This window comes from Hyla sarda, chromosome 3 (assembly GCF_029499605.1).
Source record: "Hyla sarda isolate aHylSar1 chromosome 3, aHylSar1.hap1, whole genome shotgun sequence".
NCBI lineage: Eukaryota > Metazoa > Chordata > Amphibia > Anura > Hylidae > Hyla > Hyla sarda.
Genome location: NC_079191.1, coordinates 427,025,503 through 427,046,969, shown reverse-complemented (window position 1 = coordinate 427,046,969; position 21,467 = coordinate 427,025,503). Strand labels below are relative to the sequence as shown.

The 21,467-nt window shown below is 45.5% G+C and overlaps 1 protein-coding gene across 1 annotated transcript in view; it reads right to left on the bottom strand.

Annotated features, from left to right (window-relative positions):
• Nucleotides 1–18,088, bottom strand: part of LOC130361081 (calpain-8-like) — a 51,252-nt gene extending 33,164 nt beyond the window's left edge. Inside the window, exons 1-3 of the mRNA XM_056563648.1 lie at nucleotides 18,018–18,088; nucleotides 16,917–17,163; nucleotides 14,999–15,068 (exon numbers count right to left, since the gene is read on the bottom strand). Of these exons, the coding sequence (XP_056419623.1) occupies nucleotides 14,999–15,068; nucleotides 16,917–17,163; nucleotides 18,018–18,088 (388 nt within the window). The remainder of the gene's footprint in view (nucleotides 1–14,998; nucleotides 15,069–16,916; nucleotides 17,164–18,017) is intronic.
• Between the last annotated feature and the right edge of the window lie 3,379 nt (nucleotides 18,089–21,467).

Sequence of the window (21,467 nt, the reverse complement as noted above, 5' to 3'; positions counted from 1 at the left end):
CAAGGGAACAGCGTCATTCCGGCATAGCAGCATCTATGTATTTCATTACTGTAACTGGGTCATGTGATCACCAGTCTGACTCAAAAAAAAAAAGTTACTGTGCTTGATGTGTGATACATGTCATGCAATATGGTATTTTTCAACACACAATATAACTATGAAAGATTCAAGGTTATTAGGTACCGCGTACAATTCCCAGTGTTGAATATATATTTAGAAGGTTACAGGTTGTCATTGAGATACCATAGTGGTGTATATATATATATATATATATATATATATATATACAGTGGTCCCTCAACATATGATATTAATTGGTTCCAGGAGAACCATCATATTTTGAAACCATCATATGTCGAGTACATATGTCTATGTAAAAATGGTAATTGGTTCTGGGGCCTCGGAACCATTGTATGTTGAGTACATATCTCTATGGGAAACTGCTAATTGGTTCTGGGATGACCATTGTATGTGGAGTGTATGGGGAGTGTTTAACAAACCAGAGTGCCGCCAGCTGTTGCACAACTACAATTCCCAGCATGCATGTACAGCCATTGACTGTCTGGGCATGCTGGGAGTTATAGTTTTGCAACAGCTGGAGGCACACTGATAGGGAAACATTGATGTATGGGGTGTATAGTGTGTATATGTATTGTATGTGATGTGTGACATTGCATACAGTACTGTACAGTTCTTTAAATACCTTCAGGGGGGGGGGGGGGGGGGACAGAATGTCCTCCATTACGATCCTGCCGACTACAGCTCTATAGGAAAGGAAGGGGAGGGCAGCCAGCAGCTCATTGGATGCCTGCAGCAAGATGCTGCAGGCTATTGGCTATAGCTGCACTGGGGGGGCGGGGCTTACACGGAGCTCACAGTGGAAGCCTGTATGAGTTAGCAGGACAGCATGTGAGTAACAGGAGGCAGAACGGGGCACACGGGGCACATTAAACAACTGTCAGTCAGTTGCTGAAGTTGTCAGCGCTATCAGATAGCTGTTTGTACGATGGCCCCGACACACAGCAGCATCATATGTCGAGGCTGCCTTCAACATACGATGGGCTCTGAGAGGCCATCATATGTTGAAATGATCATATGTCGGGGCCATCATAAGTCGAGGGATCACTGTATATATATATATATATATATATATATATATACACATACATACTAAACCATATATGTACATGGAGTATCCAATCAGGGAAGAAAACACCCACAACCTAATGTATACTATGCAGCCTACAAGGGAAGACAACATAGGGATAAGGGATAATGAACTGTGGTGTCTGGGGTGTTGCAATAGTGTAGCAGGGTCTGGTGTTATTAACCACTGATTATTCGTGATGCCAGGATTTGGTTATTCTGGTATGGTAACCGCCGTCAACCAACCCAAAAACGGTTTTCAATAAAGGAATGTCCACAGGAGGAATTATGCAAGAACTGGAACTTTAACTTGTAATTCTTATAGAACAGTCTTTACAGTTATGCAGTTTCTCTAGAGGCAACCGGGACACAGGATACCTCACAGGCTTGCTGGTACTTGTAGTATTGAGATGATTTATGCAGGCCACTGTGCTACTAATATTATTCTTGAGTTGAGTAGTAGTCACTAGAATTGTAGATAGAGCTTGATAACTCACGTTTTGAAGTGGCTGCAGGTTCTTTAGGCTTTGGCCTAGCGGAGATGAATTTAGATAGTACAGGTATGGTGCTTTCTTATGAATCCAGGAATCAAGAGAGAGAGTTTAGAGACTACAGCTCCTTATATACTAGGGGGCTGGACTAAAGCCCATTGGTTGCTAAGCCTGTGGTTCCTGTGCCCATTGGTAGTGTCACATGACAGTGTTTCACATGACTAACCTCTATACATTTGTACAACTTTATGTATAATGAACAATATGTACACAACACATTTACAATGCATTAACAGAAGGTGAGCAAGGGGTGAGCCCTGCAGGAGAGCCCTATGGACTGCAGGAACTCTTCCTGAGGGGACCTAGAGATGGTAGAGAACCATGTCTTGTACCGGGACACCACAAACCCCCTAACTTAACTAAAGTCGTCCCCGACGTATGTCCCTTTAAGGAGAGGAACGGAATGGCCATAGCGCCGTATGCAGTCCTGAAGCATTAATCCAAATGTCCCAGTTCAGGCTGGCGATAATAAAAATGATGGAAAAAATATATAGAGTCTTTGTGCATTTAAATTATGTCCACACATGCTCTGGAACTTATTTACGAACAGGATGGAATAAATATTTTTTTTTCTTTTCCTTTTGGTGAGTTACTGATGATGTTATTAGTCAGTATAACAATGATACTATATTACATTTCAATACCTTTTTCTGTATAGGTATACTTGTTTTCTTTTACTATGATGCCTCTCTAACAACTAGGCATACAATATGACTAGCTTAGATCATATGTATTGTTTCTTGTAGGGCCATGAAGTTGTAATGGCCTGTGTTATATGTAATTTATGTTATTTGTAAATTCTTGAAAAATTCAATAAAAACATTTGAACACAATATGACTAGCTTGATCCTAGCTACAACATCTGTCTATAGCTGAAACTTTATTGACATATGACATTTGACTGACATGTAGATATTTGACTATGACTAGGAAATAGTATTTTTTTTATTGACACTTGACATGAAGTATGTATAATGACTGTAATGCTTCTACATATTGAAATGAATCTCACTGTTACCTTTTTATTGGCATATATTTGATATAATACCACATATTATTTCCCTTGTTATAGACTGGCTGCGGATTGGGTTTCCTGAGGCTTTCTGCCCAATGCCTTAGCTACTGGGGTCTATTGGTACTACACACTTACCCCTAGAACTCTGGATGTAGATAACAATTTCACTTACTGTTATCTTTTTGTATACGTGTATTTTTTAGTTAGCTACAGGAATACCTTCTGACCACAAAAGCATCCTGAACACTTAGAGATAAGAAAGAACATTTTAGTACATGACATTTGTACATAACAGTGGAATGGACTGGTAATAAACAGGTTACAGTCCCTAAGACTCATTTTCCTTTTCTTGTGCTTGTGAGGTAGGTTTATGAAATTTTAGTGAATTATGTGTACTATACTTTATGGATGTACACTAATTGGATTGGTAAGTACTGAATTATGTGTACACTGAATTTTATGAACATATGTGAAGTCAGTCTTGGTATCTAATTAATTAGGCGCTAGTGAAGGGTGGCGTTTCTTGTTACTCCCAGAGGAGCTGGGAGAGCACCTTTAGGAAAATACTATAAGGAAACCTATAAGGAAAATTATTATTTCTAGTATTTTTTTCTCTTCTGTACAGAAATGTTGTACTTCTGCACAGTAAAATCATTTACATTTTTGACATTTTATGTAACCATAATTTTTTTATTTCCTTGAAATACAACGGTTACATGCTAGCAGCACAACACTTGAGATATCCAGGTTACATTTACCTGCGGTTGAAGTGCTAGATTTTGGGCACAAAAATATATTACTATTATAACATTTACATTAACGGTCATGTAAGGCTCGACAGACCGCCTACATTACGGAGTCCTGGATGAAAACATGGCTACTTACTAGAATCTCCTCAGGCAACGAGTCTCTTGGCCAGGAGCCGGGCACAAACTTACGAAGGTGGTTGCGTTGCTAAACAGTTGAACTTCTTGGCATAGTCCTGCCAGGTACTTTATCTTGAACCATTGCAGAACTGAAGAACCTGTAACAATAAGAAGGTACTTGTGTACCACACAGTTAGTAGAATGCCAACAATATTTTTAGAAGTTGGATCTTCTTGCTTCCCAACCTCGCCTATTGGCCTCCTTCCCATTTTGCAACATTTAGGAGCACAAGGTTGGGTTTCCCTTATGGGATTGACAGTAGTCTCCCAGGCTACATTGGAGAACCAGGACTGTGTTATAGATGAATTCACACTGACTATAACATTAATGGCAGCAGCTGAGCTGGTACAACAGTTGGTGTCGGCTGGTTCGGCCACACCACCTTAGGTGGAGTAGGCTACTGGTACAACAGTTGGTGCCGGCTGGTTCGGCCACACCACCTTTGGTGGAATAGGCTGCGGCACATCAGTCGGTGCCTGCTGATTAGGCCACACATTCGGGTGTGGAGTAGGCCTAGGCAAATTGGTCGGTGCCCGCTGATTAGGCCTCACCTCCTCTGGGGAGTAGGCCTGGGCACATTAAAATTTTCTATGATGCCGGCTATTTCGGCCTCTCGGAGGGCTCTCTCAGCCTTTGCTGTGGGGACCGGTGGATGGGACTTCCCTGGCAGGCGAATAACATGATCCCACATATACTGGATAAGTGCCAGCTCGTCGCTGAACACCTATTAAGGAAGAGGGGGTGACTGCGGGCGTGCGCTAACTGGAACAGACTTCTGCACTGGGGGTTCCCTGTCGGGGATGGAGGAGGATGAAGGAGTAGAAAAAGTGGCTTCGGCCGTCGTACTTGCATCCGACTCCTTGGTTGCGATCTCCGCCCAGGATCCCCAGGATCTGTGGTGAGGGGACAATCTCACCGGCGTTGCTGTCACTGAAGTCCGTGGTGATTCCCCTCTCAGGGTGGCTGGCCACTCGTCGTCCTCTGGAAGCGGGGGCAGGTTGCAGGCCTCCTCGGCCCAGAGGGACAACTGCTGCAAGCGGTCAGCTTAGTCTTGGAAAAGTTGTGGCAACTTTATGCTGTTCCAGTGCCATCTTGCTGCTCTCCTCACATGTTCCTGTGGGCTCCGCCATCTCTGCACACCTTGCCGCCATCTCCGGACTGTAGAGGTCTGGCTGCGTGGCTTCTTTTACATGAGGCTTCACCAAAATGGCAGCCAGCCAGAAGGCCTCATTGGTGCAGCCCTTACTTCCTGTCCCCGGCAAACACAAGCAGACAACAACAGTTCCACTTTGGCATTGAAACAGCTACATGATGTCCATGCCCAGGGGCGGGACGCAGACCAGCGCGGGACATTTTGGCGGGCTTCTCTTTAACCCCTTCAGGTACTTTTTGTAGCGGAGCACGTAACATGGCTTCATTCCTGATTTTACACATGGCCACAATACAGTATTCTTCACCTCCCTCTTACTTTTTCTAGCGTCCCGGCAAGCACAATTTCAGCAACAATGTCCTGTACACTTTTGGGCACAATTTCGGTTGCTACTTGCGACAATCCTGGACAGTTCTCTATACACTTTCCTGCATAGGGGAGGACTAATGGCACTTGTAATAAAGTTTTTGTAATACACCCGTTTTTTGGAGCGGGTGGTCAGGGTAGCTGAGTTATTAAAGGCACACACCCGTATCCTGTTCGTAGGATGCCAAAAGCTATGTGGTGTCGGGGTGTTGCAATAGTGTAGCATGGTCTGGTGGTATAACCCTTGATTATTCGTGATGCCATGATGTGGTTATTCCGGTATGGTAACCGCTGTCAACCAACCCAAAAATGGTCTTCAATAAAGGAATGTCCACAGCAGGAATTATGCAAGTACTGGAACTTTTAATTTAAGAAACAGTCTTTACAGTTATGCAGTTTCTCTAGAGGCAACTGGGATGCAGGAAACCTCACAGGCTTGCTGGGACTTGTAGTATTGAGATGATTTATTCAGGCCACTGTGCTACTAATATTATTCTTGAGTTGAGTAGTAGTCATTAGAATTGTAGATAGAGCTTGATAACTCACGTTTTGAAGTGGCTGCAGGTTCTTTAGGCTTTGGCCTAGCGGAGATGAATTTAGATAGTACAGGTATGGTGCTTGGCTGAAATCCAGGAAATAAGAGAGGTAACTGAGAGACTACTGCCCCTTATATACTAGGGGGGCTGGACTAAAGCCCATTTGTTGCTAAGCCTGTGGTTCCTGTGCCCATGGCACTCTGGGTAGTGTCACATGACAGTGGTTCACATGACTAACCTCTATACATATGTACAACTTTATGTATAATGAACAATATGTACACAACACATTTACAATGCATTAACAGAAGGTGAGCAAGGGGTGAGCCCTGCAGGAGTGCCCTATGGACTGCAGGAACTCTTCCGGAGGGGACCTAGAGATGGTACAGGACCATGTCCTGTACCGGGACACCACAGAACCATATATGTATATTTATGAACACTTCCCCCTCAATTAAGATAAACACATCCTTATTTATAAAGGAGATACTCTGCATCATTATAGACACACCCATGACTATTAGTAGAAGTTAGACATGAGTTCATGATGGACGAAGGCTCGGACGGAAGAAGGAGGAGGAGGCGGAGAATGAAGGCTATGAGAAGAGAGACAGAGGCGGCCATATTGAAGGAGAATAGAAGATGGATCCACCATGCTGGATGAAGTAACTAAGTATTTAAGAAGCTTAGACAAGCTGGGGACAACACAAGACGCACGGTCAATCTCATAGAGGTAATACATAGGACTAAGTCCTCTGGACTTGTGTTAAGTTTAGATGCAGAAAAAGCGTTCGACTGCTTAAGTTGGCCTTTTATGGAATCTACCTTGCGAGCTTTTGGAGTCTCGGGACCGTTTAGGAAGATGATCTCATACCTATACTCATCCCCAACGGCACAGGTTAGATTCCCTCACGCCACATCTCAAAAAATAAAAATCCACAATGGGACGAGACAGGGATGTCCTCTGTCCCCATTATTATTTGTGCTATGTATAGAACCATTAGCGGCCCTAGTCGCTGTTTGCGGATGACGTATTATTAACCATAACTAATCCCCTTACTTCACTACCTTACCTCCATTCCATTATCCACACTTATAGCCGTATGTCAGGATATAAGATAAATGAAAGTAAAACAGAAGCTTTACCCATTAACATTCCTGAAACCCAACTTTCTCTTCTTAAACTAAATTATCCTTATAGGTGGCAGGATAACTCTATTACTTATTTAGGTGTCCGCATTACCTCTAAATACTCTACTCTTTACAAATGTAATTTTCCCCAATTCTTTAAAGACATTAAATCCCAAATGGAAAAATGGTCTGGTCTCCCGATATCCCTTATTGGCAGGATTTCAGCAGTCAAAATGTCAGTGTTACCCAGATTCCTTTATTTATTGGAAACGTTGCCAGTATTAATACCTAAGGGAGCATTAAGGGGTTTTCAATCATCCATCCTCAGGTTTGTCTGGAAGGGGGGGGGGGGGGGGTCGCCACAGGTTGGCGTTGTCTGTCTTGACGGCCAAAAAGAACCATGGAGGACTGGCACTGCCAGACGTCTATGACTATTATTATTCAGCCCACCTTAAAAGTATTCCATCATGGTCACGACTTCATGCATATAATAAATGGACGGACATAGAGAAGCTTTGGTCGGCCCCGGTCCATTTATGTGCCTCGATCTGGGACTCAAACTATCAGGTCAATCCAAAACACTTACTTGGCCCGATGAGAACCACATAAAAAATATGGGAAACTGTCAGGACTAAATATTCCTTAAAATCCCTCAACTCCCTTCTAACTCCCTTTATTTTGAATCCCTCTATTCCTGATAATAATGATGTAGATATCATTTCCCCCTGGGTAGAGGGAGGGTTGTTTCATTTTGCAGATCTAGTGGACCCGATCAAAAGGACATTCCTAACCTTTCAAACCCTTAGTGACAAGTTTAATCTTCCTAATGACACACAAAACTTTCTCCAATCCGTCACTTCACATGCAGGGTTAGGCTCACCTGAAGCTGCTTTCCCTTAACCAACATCCTTTGAGTTGTTGTGTAGGGGTGAGACCACCACGAGAGGGTTGATATCCTCCATTTACAATATTTTACATTCTTTCATATATCAAGATAAATGGAAACACCCCTACGTGACAAAATGGGAAGAATATTTAGGCTATGAAATTCCAAGAGCCACATGGCAAACTATATGGAATCGAGCAGCGAAGTCTTCTTCTTGTGTAATCCATAAAGAAAATCAATACAAAATTCTCTTTCAGTGGTATCACACACCGGAAGTATTAACCTCCTGAGCGGTATTCCCGAGCGTGACTTGGGGTTAATTTTCCCTGCCAGGATCGGTAACCCCGAGTCACGCTCAGGGTAGAATTGCAGAGTTCCCGGCCGGGCTGCACGATATATCGCAAAAGCAATCCCGGGAAAACATGCGATTATCTGCTCGGGTCGGCTCCCTTTGCGGGGGCCGGCCAGAGCAGATAAAGAAAAATACTAAAAGTCAGTGTTTCCCTACCAGGGGGCCTCCAGCTGTTGCAAAACTACAACTCTCAGCATGCCCGAACAGCCAAAGGCTGTCCGGGCATGCTGGGAGTAGTAGTTTCACAACAGCTGGAGGCACCCTGTGTGAAAAACACTGAGCTAAATGTAAAAGGAAAAAGTAGTAAAATAAAAAAACCTTTTGCTCACCTAGTCCCGGTCCCTGAAGATGTCGTTCCCCTCCGTGCGCTCCGGTCCCTGCTCTATTCATCTTCTAGGACCTTTCACTTTTCAGCCAATCACAGGCCGCAGTGGTGTAAAGCCTGTGATTGGCTGAAGGGGAAAGGACTTGTTCTGCAGCAAATACACTAGGTTTGAAATCTGCCCGGAAAACCAGTGTATCCTGCTGCAGAACAAGGTGACAAGGGGGGGGGGGGGGGGGAATGTGACAGAGGGGGGATGTGACAAGGGGGGGGATGTGACATGAAGGGGGAGGGGGAAATGTGACAGGGGAGGAATGTGACAAGGGGGGGGGGATGTGACAAGAGGGGGGAATGTGACAGGGGAGGGGGGGATGTGACAAGAGGGGGGGATGTGACATGAAGGGGGAATGTGACAGGGGAGGAATGTGACAAGGGGGGGGGGGAATGTGACAAGAGGGGGGAATGTGACAGGGGAGGGGGGGATGTGACAAGAGGGGGGGATGTGACATGAAGGGGGAGGGGGAAATGTGACAGGGGAGGAATGTGACAAGGGGGGGGGGGAATGTGACAAGAGGGGGGAATGTGACAGGGGAGGGGGGGATGTGACAAGAGGGGGGGATGTGACAGGGGAGGGGGGGGTGTGACAAGAGGGGGGGATGTGACAGGGGAGGGGGGATGTGACAAGAGGGGGGGATGTGACAGGGGAGGGGGGGATGTGACAAGAGGGGGGGATGTGACAGAGGAGGGGGAATGTAACATGAAGGGGGGGATGTGACAAGGGGGGGGAATGTGACAAGGGGGGGGGGGAATGTAACATGAAGGGGGGGATGTGACAAGGGGGGGGAATGTGACAAGGGGGGGGAATAATGTGACAAGGAGGGGGGAGAATGTGACGGGGGGATGTGACAAGGGAGGGGGAATGTGATGGGGGAGATGTGAAATGGGCGGGGGGGGGGGGAGAGATGTGAAATTCAGTGCAAAAAATTGTACCGCTTTTGGTACAAATTTCCAGAAAGAATCATACCGCCAGGGAGGTTGAGCAAACTTTATCCACAAACTGCTGCTAGTTGCTGGAGATGTAATATGGATTTAGGTACACTACCACACATATTTTGGGATTGTCCCTTTCTGCGCCATTTTTTGGCTAGAGGTACAGTTTTTTGTTGAGAAGATACTAAGATTGAAGATACATCTGAAGCCAGTCAATTATCTCTTAAATGTACCCCCCCCCCCCCCTGGTATAAAAAAAAAAAAAGGAAACTCAGATTATTTCATTCCATACTCAGGGCTGCAAAGTGTTTGATAGCCAAAGAATGGAAAAACCATCCGTACAAGCCCTAACCAATAGGATTCTAGAAGTTCGGCGGATGGACTATCTCTCCGCAATGACAGATAACAGGCTTTCTCATTTCTACGAAACTTGGAAGTATTGGGATGAATATATAGAAGACGATAACCAACACTGAATGGAGGAGATTCGGAAGAGTCATGAATTTATTCTATATTTCACACTTTGATCAACCAGGTACTTCATATTTATTATTTTTATCTTTTCTTTCTTTTTTCTTTTTTTCCCTCTTCTTTTCATTTTTTTAAATTTTTTATTCCGTTTCTGGAACCTAATAGAACTAATATAGATTGCTCTGTTTCTACCTAATATATACTCACGGATGTAAATATATTGTAGATAATCTATAAACCTGCAACTTAATTCCTATAGAGACTTGGCCACAGCTTAAATCTACTTAGATGTAGGCTTCTCGTTACGTTACTGCAGATACGTTTTGACGTTGAACTCTGTTCTCCATACTTGCTGCTGCAAGATTTTTCTTTCTTTGTTACTTTTTAGTTCTTATTTCCTTGAATTGAAAATTGTAATGATAAAAACAATAAATAAACTAGAGATGAGCGAACTTACAGTAAATTCGATTCGTCACGAACTTCTCGGCTCGGCAGTTGATTACTTTTCCTGCATAAATTAGTTCAGCTTTCAGGTGCTCCGGTGGGCTGGAAAAGATGGATACAGTCCTAGGAGACTCTTTCCTAGGACTGTATCCACCTTTTCCAGCCCACCGGAGCACCTGAAGGCTGAACTAATTTACGCAGGATAAGACATCAACTGCCGAGCCGAGAAGTTCGTGACGAATCGAATTTACTGTAAGTTCGCTCATCTCTAAAATAAACAGTTAAAAAAAAAAGTATTTAAGAAGGAAGCCCCACTCAGTGAGATGAGATTAAAAAGGAACAAGCCCAAATAACTCTTCCTATGATGATTTTCAGGATTTCAGGGATCAGGATATATAGTTGTGGTGGACCACCGGTGTATGGTGGGACCACGGGTGTAGCGGTGTGAGTGGTGGGATCAGATGGTATTAACCCCGGGGGCAAGATGTTGTTAACCCCTCGTGTTCATGATGCCAGTGTGGTTTAAGGGTTCCAGAACACCACACGCCCGGACTCTCCGCTATCCCAGTTGCTAGTAGTGAAATGAGAGTCCACAACCAGTTATGGTCAAACGGAGGCTTTACAAAGTATAAGACAGGTGGAATTATCTTCACAGCTAACTCCAGATTTCCCAGAGAGGTGGCCAGGACCCAGAAGGACCTCGCAGCTTGCTGGACCAATATACTTGTAGTTAACTTGACTTGAGATTAGACTTGACTATGTGCAGGACTTGACTCGTTTCAGTCACAGCAGACAAAGACTTGAGACTTACTGGAATCACTGTAGCTTTGGGGGTCTTTCAGATGCTGACCACTTGGACTGAGATGTCTGTACTTGCTGGTTCTCAGTAAAGGAAGAGAGTGAATTGTAATGGCCGCCCCTTTATTTAGTGGGGGCTGGACTAAAGCCCATTGGTCAAGCTGCGGGTCATAGATTAAGCTGGTGCTCTCTGGGAGAACATGTGACAACAAATCATGTGACTGCATAACATAACATGTGACAGACTTACACAGGTCCTAGTGACCTCCCACAGGTCCTTTGTACTACCTATACATAAATATACTGTCTAGGCATTAAAGTGATATACCTGTATGTCCGTGGGGATTTCGGTCCCCACCGCGCACAGGGCAGGGATCGGGATGACTGCTGATATCTATGACTGCTGATATGCCAATGCCCAGGGGGGTCCTGAGACCCCCCATGTTGGTGATCACCGCAAATCACCGGTGAATTCACACCAGCGATTCCGGGTCATACGGATCTCCGGTCCCCTTGAACCGATAGGAGTTAGGTGGCAGGGGTTCCACCCCTCCTATCCCTGCTATTGGTCGGTCAGGGGTGCCACCCCTCCTATCCCTGCTATCGGTCGGTCCCCCGTTCTGCCCACCCACTGTAGTCCGGGCAGAGCAGGGGAACCATCGGGGACCAGTGCCGTAGGTCAGCGGCAGCAGCGGGCGACGATGACATGCGGCTGGCTCCCTGGTGCAGAATACGGAAGCCGATGAGTTGCCAGCAACATCTGGAGGGCTACAGTTTGAGTCCACTATACAGTGGTCTCTAAACTGTAGCCCTCCAGATGTTGCAAAACTAAAATTCCAGCATGCCCAGACAGCAGTTTGCTGTCTGGGCATGCTGGGATTTGTAGTTTTGAAACATCTGGAGAGCCACAGTTTGGAGATCACTGTGCAGTGGTCTCTAAACTGTGGCTCTTCAGATCTTGCAAAACTACAACTCCCAGCATGCCCAAACAGCAAACAGCTATTGCATAACTACATCTCCCAGCATGCCCTTCGGCGATCAGTACATTTTAGGAGTTGCAGTTTTGCAACAGCTGGAGGCACACTGGTTGGAAAATACTGAATTAGGTCACAGAACCTAACTGAAGGTATTCCAGCCAGTGTGCCTCCAGCTGTTGCAAAACAGCTGGAGGTTTGCTGGAGGGTACATTCACACGGGCAGGTTTACAGTGAGTTTCATGCTTCAAATTTTCCGCCGCAGTGCAAACTCCTAGCGGGAAACTCAGTGTAAACCCGCCCGTGTGAATGTACCCTAAAAACACTACACTACACTACAATAACACATAATAAAGGGTAAAACACTACATATACACACCCTTACACTGTCCCCCACAATAAAAATGAAAAACGTATCATACGGCAGGGTTTCCAAAACTGAGCCTCCAGCTGTTGCAAAACAACAACTCCCAGCATTTCTGGACAGCCACTGACTGTCCAGGCATGCTGGGAGTTGTAGTTCTGTAATATCTGGCCCTTCAGATGTTGTAGAACTACAATTCCCAGCATGCCTGGACAGTCTCAGCATACTGGGAGTTGTACGTTTGCAACATCTGGAAGGGCACTGTTTGGAGACCACTATACAGTGGTGTCCAAACTGTAGCCCTTCAGATGTCAATTCAAAGCAAACCGAGACTGTCCTGGCATGCTGAGAGTTGTAGTTCAGCAACATCTGGCCCTTTGACTGTCCAGACATTTTGGGAGTTTTGCAACAGCTGGAGGCACCCTGTTTGGGGAAAACTGACGCACAGTATTTTTGGTTGAGGAGGCAAGTGTAACGATTGCATCCGGATACACCCCTATGAAAATCTCTAATTTAGGCCACAAATGCACATGGCGCTCTCTCACTTTGGAGCCCTGTCGTATTTCAAGGAAACAGTTTAGGGCCACATATGGGGTATCTCTGTACTCGGGAGAAATTGCGCTACAAATTTTTGGTGGCTTTTTCTCCTTTTACCCCTTATGAAAAGGTAAAGTTGGGCTCTACACAAGCATGTTAGCGTAAAAAAATAAATTTTTTAAACTAAAATGCGATAAACTAAAATGCGATAACAGGAAAAAAAGACCCCCAAAATTTGTAACACACACAATTTCTCCCAGGTACGGAAATACCCCATATGTGGACGAAAAATGCTCTGCGGGCGCACAACAAGGCTCAGGAGTGAGGGTGCACTATTTACATTTGAGGCCTAAATTGGTGATTTGCACAGGGGTGGCTACTGGTTACAGCGGTTCTGACATAAACGCAAAAAAAAAATACCCACATGTAACCCTATTTCGGAAACAACTCCCCTCACGGAATGTAACAAGGGGTATAGTGAGCCTTAACACCCCACAGGTCTCTTATAGATTTATGGAACAGTGGTCCGAGAAAATGAAAAATGTAATGTTTCATCTGCACAGCTAAATGTTACAAAGATCTGTCAAACGCCAGTAGGGTGTAAATGCTCACTATACCCCTTGTTACGTTCCGCGAGGGGTTTAGTTTCCAAAATGGGGTCACATGTGGGGGGGGGGGTCACTGTGTCGGCACCTTGGGGACTTTGTAAATGCACATGGCCCCAGAATTCTATTCCAACCAAATACTCTCTCCAAAATTCCATTGTCGCTCCTTCCCTTCTGAGCATTGTAGTGCACCCGCAGAGCACTTTACATCCACACATGAAATATTTCCTTACTCAAGAGAAATGGGATTACAAATTTTGGGGGACATTTTCACCAATTACCTCTTGTTAAAATGAAAAATTCGGGGGTAACATCAGCATTTTAGTAAAAAAAAAATTTCATTTTTACGTCCAACTTCAACGCAAAGTTGTCAAACACCAGTGGGGTGTTAATGCTCACTGTACCCCTTGTTATGTTCCTTGAGGGGTGTAGTCTCCCAAATAGAATGCCTTGTGGGGTGTTTTTTGCTATTCTGGCACCATGGGGGCTTCCTAAATGAGACATGCCCCGCAAAAACCATTTCAGCAAAATTCGCTTTACAAAAGCCCAATGTTGCTCCTTCCCTTCTGAGCCCTCTAGTGCACCCACAGAGCATTTTACATCCACATTTGAGGTGTTTCCTTACTTGAGAAAAATTGAGTTAAAAATTTTGGGGGACATTTTCATCTATTACCCTTTGTGAAAATAAAAAATTTGGGGTAACAACAGCATTTTAGTGCACACATTTTTTTTTTTCATTTTCACGTCCAACTTTATTGAAAATTTGTCAAACACCTGTGGGGTGTTAAGGCTCACTGTACCACTTGTTACAGACAGACATATTTATATCTATAACTTGAATACCCATATTTTTATATAGTGAAGCCCCTTTATTTTCAGTCATATAGCTAATATATATTCCTGTTGGTAAACATTATTACTTGTGCTATTCCTAAAAAATCTGTGCACTTGTTTTAGGGTTGTGATAAGAGCAAATTATTTTTAGTTCAAATCAGAAAGGTGCCTCTGTGACCTGAGTTGGTGAATTTATAGGTTTACGGTCTTTATGCAAAGACTGGGAAAACATCTACAGACAAAAGTAGCTGCGATCAAAAGTCAAAGCTTGACGCGAAGGACAGAGACACAATTTTGCAGCCAGAAAACACCAAACTGTTGAATGCAAGTCTAAGGGCACCAGTATATCTCTGTTTATGGCTACAATTCGATGATTTGATCTCTTGCCCCTCACTTCAAGCTTTGTCTTTTGACCACAGCTACTTCTGTCCGCTGAGGTTTTTCCAGACTTTGCATACTGAGATGTGATCACGGAAACAGTAAACCTCAATGCTCCCAACAACTCAACATCTTGGGTTACAGATGCCCCAGTGATTTCAAATATGTTAAATACATCCTTGTCTTTCTATTTGTTATGTACTGTGGCTCAGCTCCACTCACCTAGGCGCCCTTGGCGGATATCGTCACGTTCTGCTCCGTCTACAATAAATGCAGGGTTCTTCCTCATTTCCTGCAACATAAAACATTTTTTACATTTTTTTTTTGGGCAGCAGCAGGTATTTTTGTCTAACACATACAGCTCAGGAGATTATTAGTGGAAAGTATTATGGACGTGTATGTACCTGGTCATATGTATGTAGCTATTCTTCTGCCTTGTGCAGGACCGGAGATGGTGGAGCATGACACAGGTATAAAGGACTTCTGAGAGAGTCATGTCCTCGCCCCGTCACATCATGCACAAGGTAATACTCTGTATATCGATTTTGCTCAGACGGTTTCTCAGAGAAGAATACTGTGATCCCTCAACTCCCAATGGCATCAACATACAATAGTTTCAGCATATATTGGTCTTTTCTGGACCATTGTAAGTTGAAACCAGACTCAACATACAATGCTACGGACAGTCCAGATCTGTGAAACGTGTCAATGGCCGGAAGAACTGACCAATCAGAATGGACATTCACTGGTAAAACCCCTGTATTACTGAAGTGTATGCACTGACTGGTGTCTGGTAGCGCCCCCTACAGTACAGGGAGGTACTACATGTTCTGTACTCTTTACCTGCACCAGGGTTACCTGCTCCTTTGGACACCATGTTACTTTTTTAGGACATTGTGTGTACTGTACAGGACCCTGAAGAACCAGTGTTTCCCAAGCAGGGTGCCCCCAGCTGTTGCAAAACTACAACTCGCAGCATGCCCGGACAGTCTTTGGCTGTCCAGGCATGCTGGGAGTCGAAGTTTTGCAACAGCTGGAGGCTCCCTGTTTGGGAAACACTGACATAGACAGTGATTACAGCTCCCAGCAGATCTTTATTACTTTTATATGTAAGGATTTGCTTTATCTGTATTAGTTATTTACTTATTTTTCTTTAAACCTCACTTTTTCCTATTTTTGGATGACATTTTGGTGCCTTTAGAAACAATTACCAGGTTTCCATAGAGTAAAGGTTTCAACATGCAATGGATTCAAAATACAATGGTCGTCCTGGAACCAATTAATATTGTAACTTGATGGACCACTGTGTATATGTATATATATATATATATATATATATATATATATATATACAGTGACCCCCCCGACCTATGATGGCCCCGACATACCATTATTTCAACATACAATGGCCTCTCAGAGGCCATCGCATGTTGAAGGCAGCATCAACATACAATGCTTTTGTATGTCGGGGCCATCGCATAAATGGCTATCCGGTAGCGTAGACTGCTTCAGCTGCCACCGGATAGCCGTTTACGGTGCCCCGTGTGGTCCGCTGACGATCACTTACCTGTCCTCGGGGCTCCGGCGCGTCCTATTCGGGATCCCCTGCATCGTCGGCGCTCTCCATCGTCGTCATCACGTCACTGCGCACGCCGTCCCGTCATCCAATAGGAGCGGCGTGCGTAGCGACGTGATGACGGCGACGGAGAGCGAGGATGCTGGGGAAGCAGAGGCCTTACCGGAGCGTCGGGGACACCTCGGGGATGCGGCGACAGCGATGGAGGGCGACATCCAGGGCAGCAGTGACGGTCCGGAGTGGCGGGGACACGTGAGTACAACCTTTAATACCAGTGGTCTTCAACCTGCGGACCTCCAGATGTTGCAAAACTACAACTCCCAGAATGCCCGGACAGCCAACGGCTGTCAGGGCATCCTGGGTGTTGTAGTTTTGCAACATCTGGAGGTCCGCAGGTTGTAGACCACTGTCCTATACTTTACATTGCACGGATCCCTCAACATACGATGGTTTCAACAAACGATGGTCCATTTGGAACGGATTACCATGGTATGTTGAGGGACCACTGTATGTGTATATATATATACATACATACATACACATTAGTCTTGAACAGATTCTTACCGTGGGTCTCTTCCATTCAAGCCCCTGTGCCTTTTTAGATCTTGGCCCCAACTTTCTTTGGCCCATGGAGGACTGGGCAGCAGGAAATACTGGATCTTCAAATAAAGTGCCCGATGCCAAATGTTCTGCCTTCAGTTTCTCAAAGTCCTGATCGGCATATTTTACCGGGTTGTTGACGGATCCAATAGCGGCCATCTTAGAGGCGACTCCTGACGTGATGTAAAGCTCTCTGTACTGTAGAGGATGGCTATAGAATAGTAGCAGGGAGGTATTTATACACAGGTACCTGCATAATAACAGCCTGGAGATACTAATGACAACAGAAAAGTAAAGCATAGCGGTGTTCACATGTCTATGTAGAGATGGAAGAATCCTGTCACAAGGTTATTTTTAACAGTTTAATCAAGAGAGTCACACAATATCACTTAAATGACACAAAAACTGTAAAAAAGAAAAATGAATACAACTACTAATAAAACACATGAGTGCTGAATCAGGATCTATAGACCATAGTGCATGTAAACCAACAGGATGGCCCATTTACCATTTGGTAACCTTCTGCTCGTGCCCCCTCTTTTGCCACTTATTTCTCCATTATTAGCTGCTGTATGATCCACAGGAAGTTCTTTTCTTTTTGAATTTCCTTTCAGTCTGACCACAGGGCTCTCTGCTGACACCTCTGTCCATGTCAGGAACTGTCTAGAGCAGGATTGGTTTGCTATGGGGATTTGCTTCTACTCTGGACAGTTCCTAAAATGGACAGAGTTGTCAGCAGAGAGCACTGTGACCCTGATGCCCCAGTGGGGGACCCCTAAACCTAGCCTTTATGTAGTGTAGGGGGGAGGAGCTGTTCAGTTTAGTGTGAGAGGAGTTCCAGTCAGTGCTGGATTGAGGGAGAGTGTGTCACGCCAATCTCAGGAAAACCACAGCGCATAGGTGAATGGCAATGTGGTGTCCCGGTAGGAGCAGCGAGGAGCCTAGTTACAGTATCTAATGGAAGGGTCCCGGTCAGAGTAGTCATCTTGTCGGATGCACCATCAGGCAACCGAAGTATACTCCTGTGGCTCAGCTGTACCATCTTGGGCCCACGAATGTACTGACTAAGCCACCAGTAGCTCGACAGTGGACCGCCCAGACTGCTCACGGAGCCGATAACAGCTATCCAGAACCATGGTGGACCCAGCTGTAGATAGGGGACGAGAATACCCCCAGGGATCAAATTGGCGGAGTCATCCAGGTGGCCAAGCATTATCAGGAGGCCTTCAGCAAGCACCCCACCGATTTTGGCCAGACCACGATGATCCAACATCGGATCCTAACAGGTGATAGTCCTCCAATCAAGGAAAGACATCTCCCAGTGGCCCCTATGTACCAGACGGTAAAAAAAATTTTTGACCGAGATGAAGGAGGCTGACGTCATCTGGGAGAGCCAAAGTCCTTGGGCTGCTCCCTTGGTGCTGGTCAAGAAGAAAGATTGGACCATCCGCTTCTGTGTGGATTACCAGAAGCTGAATAACGTCACCCACAAAGATGCCTACCCTCTGCCTCGGATTGAAGAATCCCTGACTGCCCAGTGATCAGCTGCCTACTTCTCTACTCTAGACTTGACCAGTGGATATTGGCAAGTGCCGATGGCAGAAGAGGATCGTTAGAAAACAGCGTTTGTGACACCCATGGGGCTCTTCGAATTCAAAAGTATGCCCTTTGGGCTATGCAATGCCCCTGCCACCTTTCAATGCTTAATGGAGAGGTGCCTAGGGCATCTCAACTTTCAAAGTGTGTTACTGTACCTGGATGATGTCATTGTCTATTCCAAGACATATCAAGAACATCTGGACCACACAGGTGTTTCAAGTCCTGATCTAACATGGACTGAAGATCAAACCCTCCAAGTGTCATCTACTGAAGCCACGGGTCCATTATCTCTGCCATGTGGTCAGTGCAGAAGGCGTTCAGCCTGATCCAGAAAAAGTGAGTGTTGTCAAGGACTGGCCTACCCCACGCACAGTGCGGGACATCAGAAGCTTCCTGGGATTTGCTGGCTACTACCGGCGCTTCATCCCTCACTTCGCACAAATTGCTGGACCCCTTACAGCTCTTCTCCGGGGTACTGCGAAGGAGAACTATAAAGGAAGACTCCCAATCCAGTGGGCTGAGGAACAAGAAACAGCATTCCGGGCTTTGAAGTACCTACTCACCGAGCCGCCTATCCTGGCGTATCCTGATTATGGCCAGCCCTTCCGATTGTACACAGATGCCAGCTTAGAAGGCCTGGGAGCTGTTCTATCCCAGGTGCAGGAAGGTAAAGAAAGGGTTATAGCCAACACCAGCAGACATCTGCGAGGAGCAGAGAAGAATGATGCCAACTACAGTTCCTTCAAGTTGGAGCTCCTAGCCTTGGTCTAGGCAGTGACCGAAAAGTTTAAATGGGTGCTGTGAGATACAAAATCTTTTGATATTTTGTAAAGCATGTATAACCAATAGGTTTTGCAATTGCTTTCATTAGAAAATTTTCAGTATTTCATACTGAAAAAGCCAGTCAAAGAACTTCCCCCCCCCTGCCTGCTTGGACACATACTAGTCCTGCTGTGTCCATGAGTCATCACCTATGTCATGGACACACTTCCTTGATAGACAGCTGTGAGCGCAGGGCTCACAGCTGGAGAAAAAAATCCTCCCACTGTCATCTTGTGTCCCGCTACTGTCAGTGAGGACAAGCTGGGAGTTGTAGTTTTGCTAATCCTAGGGGAGATGTGAGCAGACAGCATACTGAGGGAGGGGGCAGAGACCTGCACAGTAAAGCCACGCCCCCTCCCTTTGAGAGGAATTCAGACTAGTGAGCTAAATTAAAAGTGTAATAAAAATAAATAAAGATTCTAGACACATAAAAATTTGATGTACATGGTCAGGATTAGGTACTGAGTGATATATTAAAAAATATGTTTTTTTGTTGGATCTGACGGGTACGCTTTAAGGACTATCTAGCAGCCACCCCTTTCACCGTGTACACCGACAACAACCCGTTGGCACACCTAAATACAGCAAAGTTGGGAGCCATTGAGCAGCGTTGGGCCTCCAGACTGGCCAACTACGACTTCAGCATTAAATACCGAAGTGGCAAGTTTAATGTGAACGCTGATGTGCTATCCCGTATGGCTCCTGGCGAAGAGCCACCTGTCGAGGACGAGTGGACAAGTGGGAAGACGTGGAGATGCCCCCATTCCATCAGAGGTTCATAAGTCAGAATGTCCCGACTACACAGGAAGACGGTGAACCTGGATCTACAAAGGTTCCTGAGGACCTCTATACATGGAAGACTTTACAGGACGAAAGTCGAGTCATGGGGGATCTGTTGGATTACCTACTCCTGAAAAAGTACCAACCAGTCTACGCCGGTCACAATGTGACTATGAATTGAAGAGGTTGTGGCGCCAAAGAAACCCACTGTTTATCCACAAAGGACTGCTGTACAGGAACTCGTTGGATCCAGTCTCTGGTGAACGACTCCATCAGATCCCTTGAAGAGATGCTGCCATGGTCCTAAATGCCTATCAGGATCAGTCGGGACACTTTGGGATCCACAAAACCGAAGCCACCATCAGACAGAGGTTCTATTGGGTAGGGATGCGAGGAGACATTGAAAAGTGATGCGGTGAATGTACTGTCTGCAACTTCACCTAGAATCTCCGAAAGGATGCGAGAGCACCCCTTCATCCCATCCAAACTGAAAGGCCCAACCAGCTGGTCACCTTGGATCATGTGAAGTTGTCCTCTACAAGGTCTGGATACACCTATGCCCTTACCATGGTAGACCACTATTCCAAGTGGGTAGTGGTAGTGCCTGTCAAAGACCTCACGGCGAATACTGCTACGCAAATGTTCTATTCCAACTAGGTCCAGACCCTGGGATGTCCGGAGTCGGTCCTCACGGATAGGGGAACAGCCTTTGAAGCCCAACTGTTCCAGGAACTGTGTCAGTTTCACGACTGCAAAAAGCTCCGGACTACAGCTTACCACCCGCAGGGGAATGGACTGTGTAAACGAATCAACCAGGTCTTCATACACATGCTGCGAGCAGCGTCAGTGTCCAAGCACGAAGAGTGGACCTGGCTATTGCCCGAACTGTTGGAAATATACAACACCATCCACTGTTCCATGGGGTACACCCCCTTCTTCCTAATGATGGGGCGACATGGGCAACTTCCCAAGGTCCGAGCATTTGGGTTACAAGCACCCTTCAATAATTCTCCACAAGCTTCACAAGACTGGGTTTCTAATCACCAAAGAAGAATTCAGGAAGCAAAGGAGACTGTTGGAAAGAAAATGGGTGAGGCCCAAGAACGTCAGCAGAGAGACTACAACCGCTAAGCCTCTGCTAAACCGTTACAACTGGGAGACAGAGTTTGGCTAAGGAAGTTCCCCAGAACTCATAAGTTAGACTCCATCTGGGAAACGGAACCTTATACTATAACCGCTGTGCCATACCCAGACTCAGATGTCTACGAAGTACAGAAGACTGGATTTGAACCGCAGGTGGTTCATCGGAACCGA